Source organism: Malus sylvestris, chromosome 5 (assembly GCF_916048215.2).
Source record: "Malus sylvestris chromosome 5, drMalSylv7.2, whole genome shotgun sequence".
NCBI lineage: Eukaryota > Viridiplantae > Streptophyta > Magnoliopsida > Rosales > Rosaceae > Malus > Malus sylvestris.
The window spans coordinates 42,078,074-42,092,150 of record NC_062264.1 but is presented as its reverse complement, the minus strand read 5'-3'; the positions used below and the strand labels follow the sequence as shown (position 1 = coordinate 42,092,150).

The 14,077-nt window shown below is 38.3% G+C and overlaps 2 protein-coding genes across 2 annotated transcripts; one reads left to right on the top strand and one right to left on the bottom strand.

Annotated features, from left to right (window-relative positions):
• Positions 1 to 2,082: 2,082 nt before the first annotated feature.
• On the bottom strand, positions 2,083 to 3,676 carry LOC126621033 (lysine--tRNA ligase, cytoplasmic-like). Its single transcript, XM_050289396.1, has 5 exons — positions 3,559 to 3,676; positions 3,231 to 3,327; positions 2,985 to 3,070; positions 2,452 to 2,544; positions 2,083 to 2,231 (listed from the first exon to the last, which is right to left on the bottom strand). Exons 1-5 carry the CDS (start codon positions 3,641 to 3,643, stop codon positions 2,197 to 2,199), a joined length of 396 nt encoding a protein of 131 aa, XP_050145353.1. The 5' UTR covers positions 3,644 to 3,676; the 3' UTR covers positions 2,083 to 2,196.
• Positions 3,677 to 9,887: 6,211 nt separating this feature from the next.
• LOC126624737 (calmodulin-binding receptor kinase CaMRLK-like) lies at positions 9,888 to 13,363 on the top strand. Its single transcript, XM_050293841.1, has 2 exons — positions 9,888 to 11,523; positions 12,393 to 13,363. The coding sequence occupies exons 1-2, from the start codon at positions 10,098 to 10,100 to the stop codon at positions 13,043 to 13,045; spliced, it is 2,079 nt and encodes a 692-aa protein (XP_050149798.1). The 5' UTR covers positions 9,888 to 10,097; the 3' UTR covers positions 13,046 to 13,363.
• The last annotated feature ends 714 nt before the right edge of the window (positions 13,364 to 14,077 follow it).

The following is a 14,077-nucleotide window of genomic DNA, read 5'->3' as shown; positions in this document are numbered from 1 at the left end:
GCACTCTTAGGTTTAAATTTATTCACATTTTTCCACATCATCACACTATATGGCTCTGTCACCTCCCAGGTGTCGCCCAGCGCAGCTCGATTCGGAGTCCTAGTGGACATTCCAGGTTGGGGTGTGTCATTGATGATCATCCTGCCATACTCTGACTCCATTCATAATAGTCATGCTATCTGTCTACGAAATCGCAACAGTATTAAATCATTTATATTATTAAAAGATAATTATTATGATAAAAATCAAAATATTATTTCTCAATAATAATTGAAAATCATTTGAACCACTTTGTCGTTCAATGGACCAAAATCCTGCTCATTCAACGGCCTCGATTACTCAAACTGATGGTGTAAAATTAGGTCCAAACAGTTTCTTACATGAAACTGAGTCAATTGAAGGCAAACTCACCTAATTATAAAATATAGAATGACATTTTGTCTCAATACTTTAGTGAAGCAAAAAATTGTATAAAATGTCAAATTACCACATGAACCATCAAATATCATAGATTTTTAGTCAAATGATCACTACTCTAATTAAATTAAAGTTAAATAAATGTTGCTATGATTTTCTCTTAACTAATTACATCGTCACCGTGTAAACATAAAATCTGGTCACGTGCTTTTCTAAGCTTCAACTGCATGGTAACGTTTGCTGCCCATAGTTCTAGGGGAATATACAAGAGGACTTATTCGGCACGGCACGCCACACGATACTCAATCGACGAATTTGAAATAGGGTAAGTTGACGACTTGATGATGAAGTAAGTCATCTTGATGGTCGACGCTAATTTTACACATCTACGGTACGCAGCTGTTACAGAATCTTCAGCATTGCCGCGTCTTTGACCATTTTACCCTTTTATTTAATCATAAAGATATTGGGGCCTCCATAATTTTATGATTGCGGTCCACGTGAGTGGAAGCCCTGGGTGGGGTGGTAGGGAGGTGGGGAGGGTTTTAGTTGTCCATGATGAAATATTCAAGTGGGTAAAGGAAAAAAGTTGCCACCCATCAATCCATGAAAACTAATTTATAATTGCCGACGAGGGTTGGCTTAGTTGGTGAGATCTTTGTTTTGTGTGTCGATCCGTCTAAGTTTAAGCTTCGCTATCAGTAGCTTTCGTTGGTGCGCGATCTGAAATTCCTACATAAATCAATATTAGTGACAGCTAGTACCACGCGTAAGTCTCTTCGGCTCAAAGTTATGGGAATGCTCTGGTGTTCGGCTCAAAGTTATGGGAATGCTCTGGTGCTGGTGGTGAGAATAACTAATCTCTTACTAAACTTTTTTTACCAAAAAAAAAAAACAATTATAAAGTTCGGTTACCAAACTCTTAGGGAAATAACTAAATATTTGAAAATTAAATAGCCATATATGTATGGCTCGTTTGAATGTACTTTTAAAATAACTGAAAGCGTTTTTAGAGAAAATGTTTTTTGGTTCCAAAAACACTTAAAGTATTTTATTCAAGAAGTACCAGTTATGTGCTTCTTATAGGAAGCACTTTAAGTGCTTTTACAGAATTTACTTGCATTTTTACTAAGGATTATTTCCAAAAAGATTTTCACCAAAAGCGCTTTCAATCATTTTAAAAGTACATCTAAACAAGTTCGTAGTATGATTCTTAGAAGACAGCTTCATGTCTACCAGGCATTTCTTGTTTTTCTTTTGCTACAGTCAACTAAAAGAAATACAAATTATGTATCTTGTTGGATGAGCCCAGCTTACAACATCTAGCAGATCAAGTGGACTCTAAAATGTGAAGGTCCAACGAGATACTTTGACATCAAATGGGTCAGGTTTCAAGATCTAGTTTTCCTTGAATGGTAACAATTTACTTATATGGGATAAGTTGACTTAAGCTGAAAAACGTGAGCGTAACTACATTAGCTAGAATGGATGCACTCACGTTACGTGCTCAAGTTCAATTCTCATCCTCACTGTTTATATTAGTTTAAAGTAGAAAATAAGTACTGTATTAACAAAGTAAAATATACCAAATACATACAATGTTAAATTGATTGCTATGTCGAATTAATATGCTAAGCACTTGCAGTTGCTGAACAATTTTAAATGAGCAGAAGTTAGAGCTCCAAGCTTCAAATGACTGAACAAAAAGTTCTGCAACCAATAGCAGAAGAAGAGGATTTTTCAGGTTATGTCAGGAAAACTATTCCAAAACAAGATGGCTCATCTTCTGGTCTGCTGGCTGGGAAAAGTTCTTCCTGTCCAACGATACAAACAGACGGTGAGAAACTGATCAACTAGGTGAAGAAACAACTTGCTAAAACAACAAGAGAAAATTTTATGCAAGCGCACGTCCAAACTGTGATACTTCTTTCATGTAAGGGGCTGATCGAGTATTTGAAATGTGACATCTCAGACAGGAATAAAGCAAACACAAGCTAGGAGAAGGGAGAAAGAGGGAGAGATTTAGGCACAAACCTGCAGCCTTCTGTGATGGAGAAACCGGATGACTATTTGATAAGGCGATAAATGATCTTGGGAAAATGCTGAGGTCTCCCCTATTAGTTTTTCCTATGAAAATGGAAGAAAGAAACATAAACAAAACAACAAAACATTATAAGTCCGAACAATCAAAAGTTCATATTTTGAAGGGAACTTTAACGAAAAGTTTCCGGTACTGTTCATTTTAACGAAAAACCACATTTTTACACTAAAAAGTCAATCCTGGTACTATTCACTTTACTCTTTATTTTGTTCTTATCGTTAAAACTCAAAGTTTTCAAGCTATTTTCATTAGTTTTTCTTATTTTGAAACCATGCAAAACCTAACATTGCATAGTTGCACTAGTCTACAGGCCTCAATTAACTTTAAAGGGAAAATACTACAATAATTTGTGATTTCATTATTCTTAACTCAACATTTAAATACAAGATTAATTCATAATTCTTGGAAACAATTTGCTATAAATAACCGTGTAAAGGAACAAAATCGACAGTAGAGCAACATAAACCTGGAAATCCAGTCACGCCAATAAAATCGCCAGGGCTTATACAGGAATAGAACTTAGAAAATTCAAATTCATCCATCTTTAAATTTCTGCATGAAATAAAGGAAAAGATTTATAACTCAATCACGTATTAATACAAATTATTTAACTTCTACACGACCAAAAAAGAAGGCAAGATGCAAATATTCAACATTGTGTGGTACTGGTTTTTACAGAAAGAGGAGCAAACAAAATTGTGAGAGATCATACCTTGGATCAGCCACAATTTGGACTTTGGAGCTACCACCCTGTAAATCATAGAAGAAACGCTTGGAGTCGGAGGACGACATTTTGTTCAGTATTTGCCCTAATTGAGGGTGAAAATTAAGTTACTGCTCAATTCAACAAAAACATAGTGAAATTAAGTAGCAAAAAATTAATCAAAAGTTCAACCCTAGGTAATTATCAATGGAAGTCACATATCATGTTGGTTAGATCAGTTGTGTGTCCGTCCCTTTTCACCATGTTCAAATCGATTTTCCCAGCAAATAGTAGAAGTTTAGAATATCCTCTAATAAAAAATAACTAGTTTTGATACCATCCAAGGATACTGTGATGTTCTCTCTAAGCTCCCCCTTGTTGAGGAGGCCTCCATACTCCTTTATGTAATGAGCGATCTTCATTGAAGCAGAGAACCCATATCGATGCTTATTGGGGTTTGGTTTATGATTCGTCTTCTCTTGCTCCGCAGCTTCTCTCTTCGCGGCATTTTGAGGCCTCACGGTGGACTTCATCTCTTTGCCCTGTGTAAAATCTAATCAAATGACTGAGAAATAGAATTGGCCAGAATTATTGTATTGATATTAGATTCTACCTTTACACAGAGAGTTCCCTATATATAAAAAAGCAGCTAATCCTGCAATACTGCTGTACAAGAAAGGAAGCAAAAATATACAGATCAATTACTGATTAGTGATTACACGCCTATTCTAGTCCCTTTATGATAGGGATCCTGATTGCTTTCAAACAGGTTCACCTTTGGTTGAGAAGATTGTGGTGGCGGCAGCGATAATGGCTCCTTTTCCGATGTTGTAATCTCAGAGATAAGGTGTTTGGAAAGAAGGTTAAGGTGGTTGATGATACGGTGGCGTTTGGCCATGCTCTGGATGTGGCGGAGCTCTTCCAAATCCAACGTCAACTCCTTTGCCATATTTCCTCCCTCTTTGATGCTACAAGTACAAGGTTGAAGGTTCACACAGCGGATGGATTCTGATTAGGGCTTTTATATATATTTTGTCACGGTCGGTTTGTGTCTGCGATTAGGGTAGAGTATGTGAATTGCAGTCGTAGTGACAAAGAAATCTTACTTGAGGAACAAGTATCTTAGATGGGCGGGTCGGGCGGCAAAATTCATAATCCATGTAGAAGGCCCACTTTCCACATAAATTCGTGCCCTTGAACAAGGCAGGTCTAAGACAAATGTGTCATCCTCATATAACCCTCGTACCCGTGCAATTCCTCATCGAATTTCCTATATCCAAATTGGTGAGATAAAAATGTACATTTTCAAAATTCTTTGTATGTTGAAATTTTTTCATAATTAATTGAAAATTGTGATAAAAATTCAATAGTGATTTATGAAAAAAGAAAAGAAAAAAGCACTAAAGTTAATTAGTATTCGCTGGTGATCTAAAATATCTCACTAATTTTCGACCTCGTTTGAAATGTTTTTTCAGTATTTACTTGCATTGTTACTAAAAATTAGTTTTAAAAATGTTTTCTATCATTTTAAAAATCACTTTCAAACGAACCATATACTAAAATAAAAATAAAGACAAAATGGAAGGTGTGATTTAGGGGACAGATATTGGGCGGATAACCCACGATAATCAAAATTATAACCAAATTATATACCCGAAACTTTTCTACATTTATCAAATATTTGAAGTCACATGTTTGAACCACTTCTCTATTTCATCCATGTACTTGTAAGTTGTAACGTCAAAGTCTTAGTATGGGCCATGGGTCATACCATATTGTCCAACTTGATTACATTTATGTATGAAGAAAAAACGTGTATACAGTTTGATGTTGGAGAGTCGGGTTTGTTACCTTAATTATGTTTAAAATATTCCCATATCTTGGTTGGCTTTTGACACTTCCAAACGTTGGGTTAGCTGTCATTCCATGGAAGTTTGGTTTGGGATTTAGTGTGGATTAGGTGATATAATAAACTTTACCCTCCAAGTGTTTCAAATATAAACTATTTTATTCACCAAAAGAAGAAACTCCCAGCAGAAGTGAGCCAAATATCACGTGCCAACAGAATTTGTGAGTGGATTATGTTTGCTTTTGTCCCCTTCCAAATCCACAGGAATTATTCTGTGGACATCTTTGATGCAGAATTTGCAGAGTGCAATAACTGTATAAGTTTTGATTAATTGCACTCCACTTCCTGATGTCTTGTTTCAAATGGGAACAGGTATTACTATTAGCTGGTGTGGATTGAAGAGGTAGTGGAATCAGTTCACATTTGCAGTAGTTTGAAATTACTGCAGATTAGGACTCGTTGACGGAGGTCAGAGGCTGGTTTGACTAGGGTTTTTGGGTCAAAGGTCGATGAGTGGCATAATTGTGATTTGAGAGTGATATTCATATATGATGATGAAGTAAATGTGAATTTACTATCCACCAAACATTTGATGCAAAATGTCTTCTGTCTACGAAATGGTTCTATATAGGATTGAGATTATTTCTGGATTTCTATCTTCGGAGCAGATAGTCTCGAAAATCTAGCCATGAGAGAGAGAGATCAGGATGTGAGTTTGTGCTAGTTGTGGCTAGTGTGATGAACTAATGAGAATCGCATGATTTAAATTAAATGTTCGGATTTCTGAGTTCGTTTACTCCAAAGATAGAGATCCAAGGATGATGTCATTCCTAGTTTCACACTTCACATCATCAGTGTCAGGGTGGCACTATAACTAGAGTCATGATTTTCTTGGCAAAGTGCTTATCAAAACGAATGCAATGCGTTGTTGTTTGTTTGTTGTGGATTGAAAACCTTATTTGACAAACCATGCATACCATCCATGCATGCGTGCATTATAGTCAAGAAGGATATTAGGGTAATTCGCATGGCATGTGGGCTTATCCTAGCCCTCCATGCTTGTTCCCGCGTGGCATATCAGCAGAACATCCCAACTTTGACAGGAAGCTCTCTAATCCAAAATCTTCAAGAAGCCAAATATTCACAGCCCGAGATTTTTGCCACTTTCGTTGAAATTTGTATCCCCTTCTGGACAAAAAAATTGACCCTCCCTCTCACTTGCAAACCTGTAATTAGCTTGCTCCCACCAATCCTCTGTTCCCCACCTAATCATGCACTCTAATTATAGAGGGGTTCATTCTTAGAATATTACGTACAAGTTACTTTCTTTAATCTTATAATTCTAATAAGTCTCTGCTACAATACGAACAAATACTCAAAACAAACACCCAAATATCATAAATAGTACAGTTGACGCGGAGTGAAGCAGCAGTACTTCGAAAGATTGTTGTACTATTTTGTTGGTGATTTACAAATATTCGTACTTAATATACGTTATTTATAGCTTAGAAACATCGTAACAACCAAGCTGGTAGTAACAGAAAACCCAGAAATTATTTAATTTCTGTGAGCGTTTGGTTCCCAAGTGGCAAAGTCTTTTTATTTCGACCAAAGAGTCCCCTCCCCTCCCCTGCTAATTGATTTAAAAGCACCAATGACCATAAGCTCACATGAAAACCTCTGTCGTTTTGGAATTAAACCATGCAAATGAAAGAAACTTCGCAATCACCGCATCAGTGACCGGCGATATTTCAAGTCAGACTCTCGGAGTCGTCAGTCAACCAACCAAATCCAAACGACTTCCATAATCCTTCAGTTTTTCTTCAACTGTTACAGTTGCTCACCGCGTTAGATTTCCCCCTCATACTTAAAACACCTTTTAGCTGTGATTTGAGATTAATCAAAATGGATATCTGACAATGCTAGTAAATGAATAATGTTAAAGAGATCACATTTATATTTGACAGTAAGCTCTAGAACGGTGGTATAAAATGGTCAAACAAAATAAACATAGTCTCTTTAATATTTTCTATGTAAGTATTTATGTGTAGGAGAAGCTTTTTGAAATACAGTTCTAACTGTTTTTGACAAAAAATAAAAAATAAAAAATAATTTTGGTCATACAAGTGATATTTGGAGAAACACTTGTCAGATATTCTTAAGGACTTTCAAGTCTTTTTTCTTTCAAAAAGCACATGAATTCAACATATTTAAATTAAACACTTATAATAAAATCACTTATAAACATAAGTGTTGGGGTCAATACAATTTCTGTTGCTGAAGCTTTAGCCTTAAGAGATGCTTTGTGGACTAAAAAAAATGAAAGGCTATACAAATGTGGATGTCGAGGGAGATTCGAAGTTGGTCATCGATGTTGTAACCGGGATTAGTACAACACTTTGGGGATTGAAGAATATTATTAAAAACATCGAGCGGTTGGCGAATTCATTTCATTCAATCTCTTAGAAGTATGTGTTTAGAGCAACTCCACCCATGGAGCCCTTCCCCTTGGCAATCCACTATTGAATTCATCATTTTGAACAGTAACTGCCTTTAATGAATGGTAACTGCCATTAATGAACAGTAATTGCCATTTGCATCTCCACCCTTGGAGCCCTCCCCCTGGCAATAGGCAATAAAATATTAGTTTTTTTTGTTTGTTTAAATAATACAAAATAAAATTATTTGTAATTTCAGATAAGATTTTTTAAATCGTTCTCGTTGCGTCACGTGTCATTTTATAAAAAAAAACAATTATTTTGTGATGGATTTCGATAAGATTTTTATCCAATGTCATCGTGTCACGTGTCGTTATCTTTTGAGAATCTTTGACGATAGATTTCAATTAGATTTTAACTCGTTCAAAATTGCGACACGTGTCATTATCCGAAAAGATAATTATTGGAGATCGATTTCGATAAGATTTTTATCCAATACAATCGTGCCACGTGTCATTATCTTTTCAGAATTTTTGAGGATAGATTTCGATCAGATTTTTAACAAATGACGACATGCCACGTGGCCTTATCTACAATCCAATCCTTTCTGAATCGTCCATATAATCCATCATCCATCCTCACAAATCTCACACCAATTTTCTCAACATCTCTATCTCATTATTCATAGTTTCTGCTTCTTCTTCACCATCCATCCTTACAATGTCATCTTCTTCATCAAGGATGATGTGGGAAATCGTCAGCAAGAGGAAAAATTGTTTAACCAATCTGAAGGAATGTTCAACCTTCAGATAGCCGAAAATGAGATGGAAGAGGATAAGGAGCGTAGAAGGAGAGATGACGAAACAAGAATGGCCAGAGCCTCACATTCCCGTCGAGTCATCCAGACTGTTACTCAGATATGCAGGCCCAGCCGTTCAAGAAACCTTGATAGAAGCAGGCAACGACGGGGTGAAGAGCTGTTGGACGATTAAACTCCACATTTCTCGCAACTGCATCTCATTACCCGTAAGGGAATTATGAGTAACTTCAACCCAGCTAGTGCACAACGCAACATCTTCAAGAAGCGAGTACCTGCATTAGTAGTCATTTTGTGGAAAAAAATTGGATTGAAACTTTGAGAAAAAGATAGGAATTTGATTGAAAGTAGTTGAGAAAATATGAAATTGTGGTGTAAGGTAGATGGAGAAGAAGTGGTATTTATAGAAAAGTAAAAACAATTTTTTAGAATTTTTTCGGATTTTTACAATTTTTTTAAAATTTTTATTCAAATAATTAATCTTTGCCGTTGGATTTTAAAAAATTTGAATTCCAACACTCCAGATTATGCCACGTGTCACAACGGTAACTTTTCTTAATTTAAAAACCATTTTTTCTTTTTTTTTTTAAATTTATAAAGCAGATTAATATCAACCGTTGATCTCAGATCGAACGGTTGATATAAAATCAGCTTTTTTTTTATTACCGTTGCAAATCGGAAGGCTCGTATTAAAAAGTCGTTGGGATCGAACTGACCATGGGAAGCCACGTGGCTTCCCAACGGTAACTGGGTTGCTGGGCTCGTGCCCTGAATTCCTGTCGGGCGACGCGCCCCCACTCGCAAGTGAGGGGCACGTGCCTGACACAAAAAAAAATAAAAATAAAAAGCCCGGACTCAGGCCTGACGTCACGGGCCTCGGGCCACAGACCTGTCGATTGCCCACCCCCCCCCGGCCCTCGGGCTCCCACCCTCACTCGGGCTCTCCATGGCTGGAGAAGAACCAACCGGCCCTCGGGCCCTTTCTTGGTGCCTGTCCCCCGAGCAAAGAGCAAGGCTGGACTTGCTCTTAAAGAAGTAAATTTTGTGGCGGATTTTGTCACTAGTGTAGACTTTAAGGTTGCAAACCTATATATTAGGGATAAGTATTTGCCGCCTGTGGCAAGTATTGATATTGCTTGTGACCGTGGCCATTCAATCTAATTAATTTATTTTTTTGAGAAAAAAAAACTTTTTCTCATAATATAATCCTAAATGAGCCCTTAAACTTTTATTAAAATCTCAATATGTGCTTACAATACAAAAGCATTGTGAAAAATGATAAATTTTTCAATGTGATCGGTACACCACGTGTCATTATATAATAGTTGAGATATGTGTGTTAAAAAATTAATAATTTAAAAAATAAAAATTTTCATCACTTATATAAAAAAACATGATGTACCCTCTGTATTCGAGTTTCAATAAAAAATTTCTCTTGAAAAAGGGCATAAAAGTTTACGGTCATTACATCAAGAACGCTTTTGTTTCGAAAACTCGACCTCGTAACAGGCTTTTTCTCTGTAGAAGGCTTCTTCCTACTTTTTCTCGTGCCCTCTAAATGGACATTTCCATCTTTACTTTTTAGTTTAGTTTTTGGTCAATCACCACACTTTACGAACTCCCCTTAACATTTACTAGCCCCCCAGTTTCCTCCATTACCATTTCATTTATTCATTATATTCCCACTCCTCTCTCTCTCTCTCTCTCTCTCTCTCTCTCTCTCCTTCTCTCATGGAATTTGAAAACTAAAGGCCAGTTTTGCAGGGAAAAAAATGAGAATCCTGCTTAGGTATTCACTTCTTCTGGTGCTGATTGCAGCAGCAGAAGCAGAATCCACCTGCAACAGCACAGACCAAGCCCAAATCTCCAAGGCATTCAAATCAGTCTCCGGTTTCAACCTCTCCTGGCTCCAAAATTCGAACCGACCCAACTGCTCCAACCCAACCATCACTCAAATCAACCTCCCATCCAAAAACCTAAGCGGAATAATCTCATGGAAGTACCTCAGAAACTTGTCGAATCTGCAGGACCTCGATCTCTCTTTCAACAATCTCAAGGGCTCCATCCCGGGCTGGTTCTGGTCCCTCCCGAACCTGGTCCGAGTCAATCTCTCCAAGAACCGGCTCGGAGGGAGCTTCGGGCTCGAACACACATCGGGAAACGGCTCAGTTTCTTCGGTCCAGGAGCTCAATCTCTCATATAACCGGTACACCAACTTGGGCCAGCTCTCTGGGTTCCCGAACCTTACATTTCTCGACCTTTCCCACAACGATTTGGGCACTCTGCAGCCGTCTGCTTTCTCCAACCTCAACAATTTGCAGCACCTCGACATCTCCAGCAGCAGAATTTCTGGGAGTCTAAAACCCATCTCTGTTTTGCACGGATTGAAGTATTTGGACGTTTCGGACAACAAAATCAACGGTTCTTTCCCTTCGGATTTCCCTCCGCTAACGGGCCTGAAATTCTTGAACATTTCGCTCAATAATTTCACCGGCCGGGTCGGACCGGAAGAGTACCAGAAATTTGGGAAAAGCGCTTTTATCCACGCCGGAAAAAACGTCACACCTTTCGACAGTTCCAAAACCAAAGCCCCAAGCTTTCACACTACCAATGCAAACCCACCTCCCAAAACCCTCCAAAAACAAAAACCCATGACCCAAGAATCCCCCCACAAAGAACACAAATCGCAAAAATTCCATAAAATTCTTGTTCTGAGCTTATCCTGCGCATCGGCATTTGTAATCCTTCTGTCCATAAGTACTTGCGTAGCTTGCATATGCAGGAAAAAGTACTTTGCCAAAAAGCACAAATGGGCTATTTCCAAACCGGTTCAGTTAGTCCCGTTCAAGATCGAGAAATCGGGACCGTTCTCTTTCGAGACCGAGTCGGGGACGTCGTGGGTCGCCGACGTCAAAGACCCGACGTCGGCTCCGGTGGTGATGTTCGAGAAGCCGTTGCTGAACTTGACGTTTAAGGACTTGATTGCTGCAACGTCGCACTTCGGCAAGGACTCCCAGCTCGCCGAGGGGAGGTGTGGGCCCGTCTACACCGCCGTGCTGCCCGGCGACCTCCACATGGCTATAAAGGTGCTGGAGAACGCCAGGTACGTCGATTACGATGACGCGGTGCAAGTGTTTGAAAATCTTTCGAGATTGAAACATCCCAACCTGCTGCCTCTCTCCGGTTACTGCATTGCAGGTACTGCACACTTCACTCTCTCTCTCTCTCACCGGCCGGTCGGTCGTTGATAATCTCACCAAACGACATAAATGCGAGACACGGGTTTTAATTCCAATGTCGTAAATGACAAGAGTCCGTACGTACGACACTGTGTTTTGTCACCGTCGTCACGTAAAATCTAATTTAGCACGCATAGGCTATGATTTCTTGCTATTGGTATGATTTTGTTCATAAATTTGGATCTGGATTTTTTGCCTCCCCATTCTATACACTTCTTTTATTTATGTGATCACGATTAAGTTATGTCAACATTTTATATTAATTTTTTTATAAAAATAATAAAACAAAAAGTAACGGGAATATAAAATATTGACGTGATTTAATTGTGTCACAGAAATAGAAAGGGATGGGAAGGATATGACATCCGGGTCCCATAAATTTTCACATGTTTACTGAAAATTTGTTTGTTCCGGCAAAATTTTACAATGCATTGGTATATGAAATGTATTAAAGTATTGAACAACTAAATTGTGTATTGCATAATTTAGCGGTTTAAATATAAGTGCATCTCATACATTGACGTTTAGGGGCTAAGTTCATCTCATTCTTTTCTTCCTCATTTTCCTAATTCGGTTTATTAGATCATAGGTAAGTACACATTTCACTTAATCATATTTGAAACTAACTAAACATGTCATTAAACCCTATTTATTTTTGGGAGCTTTAACGAAAAGCTTCTGATACTGTTCATTTTAACGAAAAATCACATTTTTACACTAAAAAGTCAATCCTGATACTATTTATTTTACCCTTTATTTTGTCTTTATTGTTAAAACTCAAAGTTTACAATTCTTTTTCATTAGTTTTCTTTTTATTTTTCTCTACAGGGAGAGAAAAGTTGGTATTGTACGAGTTCATGGCGAACGGGGACTTGCACAGATGGTTGCACGAGCTGCCCACCGGGGAGCCCAACGTGGAGGACTGGACTGGTGACACGTGGGAGCAAAGCTTTGTTAATGGAGCCTACTCGCCCGAAAAGAAAGGGTGGCTCACGCGCCACCGCATTGCGGTTGGAATAGCCCGTGGACTGGCGTACCTCCACCAGGCAGGGTCGAGTCCCGTAGTCCACGGCCACCTCGTAACTTCCAACATATTATTGGGTCCGGACTTCGAGCCGAGAATAGCCGATTTTGGTTTGAGAAGTATTGGGAGTCGGGGGGAAATTGGCGGCGGAGGTGAAGGCAGCGGTGCGGAGGCGGATGTGTATTGTTTTGGGGTGGTGTTGATGGAGCTGTTGACGGGGAGGACGGGGACGGCGGAGACGGTGGTGTGGGTGAGGAGGATGGTGAGGGAAGGGCGTGGTTTGGACGCGGTGGACGAGAGGTTGAGAGAGAGTGGGGAGTTGGAGAGGGAGATGGTGGAGAGCCTGCGAGTGGGGTACTTGTGTACGGCGGAGTCACCTGGGAAAAGGCCCAGCATGCAACAAGTCCTGGGTTTGCTCAAGGACATACATCCCAGTCCCACTGCCACTGTTGGCTGACTTCACTTCATTTCACGCCCCGTGAAACTGCGTGCAATTAGAAAATTAGAAATGAAAATCGAAATCATTTTTTGTTTTTCTTTTAGTATATCGACGGTGCAGAACTCCGCTGCACATTCATGTTTATTTTTAATCTTTGTTGTCAACTCAAGAAGAACAAAGATGGAAATAAACAGAAGTGTGCGAAAAGAAAAAAAGAGTACGGATGTTATTTCTCATGTCGTTTTGCATTATTCCGGATGTACATTTTCGCTTTAGTGTTTATAAAAAAATGAACTTTAACGAAAAACTTTCGGTGCTTTTCATTTTAACGAAAAATCATATTTTTACGCTAAAAAGTTAATCCTGGTACTATTCATTTTACCCTTTATTTTGTCCTTATCATTAAAACTCAAAGTTTTCAAGTCATTTTCATTAGTTTTCCTTATAAAAAAAATGACTTCTGCACATTCTATTTTTCATTCTGCTTATTACTGTTTACTTTTATGCGTTGATTTATTCAATTATAAGCCTAAATAAATATAGTGTGCAGAAAGAGAGAAGAATATCGAAAATTCCTCTTATAAATAAGGAATACATGGTGCTAATATCAATTCTTTTTCCTACTTCCAAATCAAGAGTGAATGAATGGGACCACGTTTTGTTGTCTCAAATTTAAGAATTGTATAATCTTTCTTTTAGAAATTAGTGATGTGAATGCAAAAATCAAAGAAAAAATTAAAATAAAAAAAAGTTTGAGCCCATATAAGTATGGAGAATGGGAGAGATGGTGGGGGGGGGGATGTTGAAGTTTAGGTGAGCAGAGAATCAAATTAGTGATGTGAATGCAAAAATCAAAAGAAAAAAATAAAAATAAAAAAAAGTTTGAGCCCATAAAAGTATGGAGAATAGCAGAGATGGTGGGGGGAGATGTTGAAGTTTAGGTGAGCAGAGAATCCCACTTATTGCTTGTCTCTTGTGAAGGATTCTCATCACCACCACCTCCTTTTCCCCCTTCTTTTTGTTTCTACCTGCGACTCTGCTTTATTCGTT

Excerpts from the sequence above, each read along its gene's own strand:
- LOC126621033 (XM_050289396.1), bottom strand. The coding sequence starts at position 3,643 with ATGAAGATCGCTCATTACATAAAGGAGTATGGAGGCCTCCTCAACAAG. Across the intron at positions 3,328-3,558 it reads CATCACAGTATCCTTGGATG|GGCAAATACTGAACAAAATG; the intron begins GTATCAAAACTA and ends ACCCTCAATTAG. Across the intron at positions 2,232-2,451 it reads TCCATCACAGAAGGCTGCAG|GAAGAACTTTTCCCAGCCAG; the intron begins GTTTGTGCCTAA and ends ATCGTTGGACAG.
- LOC126624737 (XM_050293841.1), top strand. The coding sequence starts at position 10,098 with ATGAGAATCCTGCTTAGGTATTCACTTCTTCTGGTGCTGATTGCAGCA. Across the intron at positions 11,524-12,392 it reads CTCCGGTTACTGCATTGCAG|GGAGAGAAAAGTTGGTATTG; the intron begins GTACTGCACACT and ends TTTTCTCTACAG.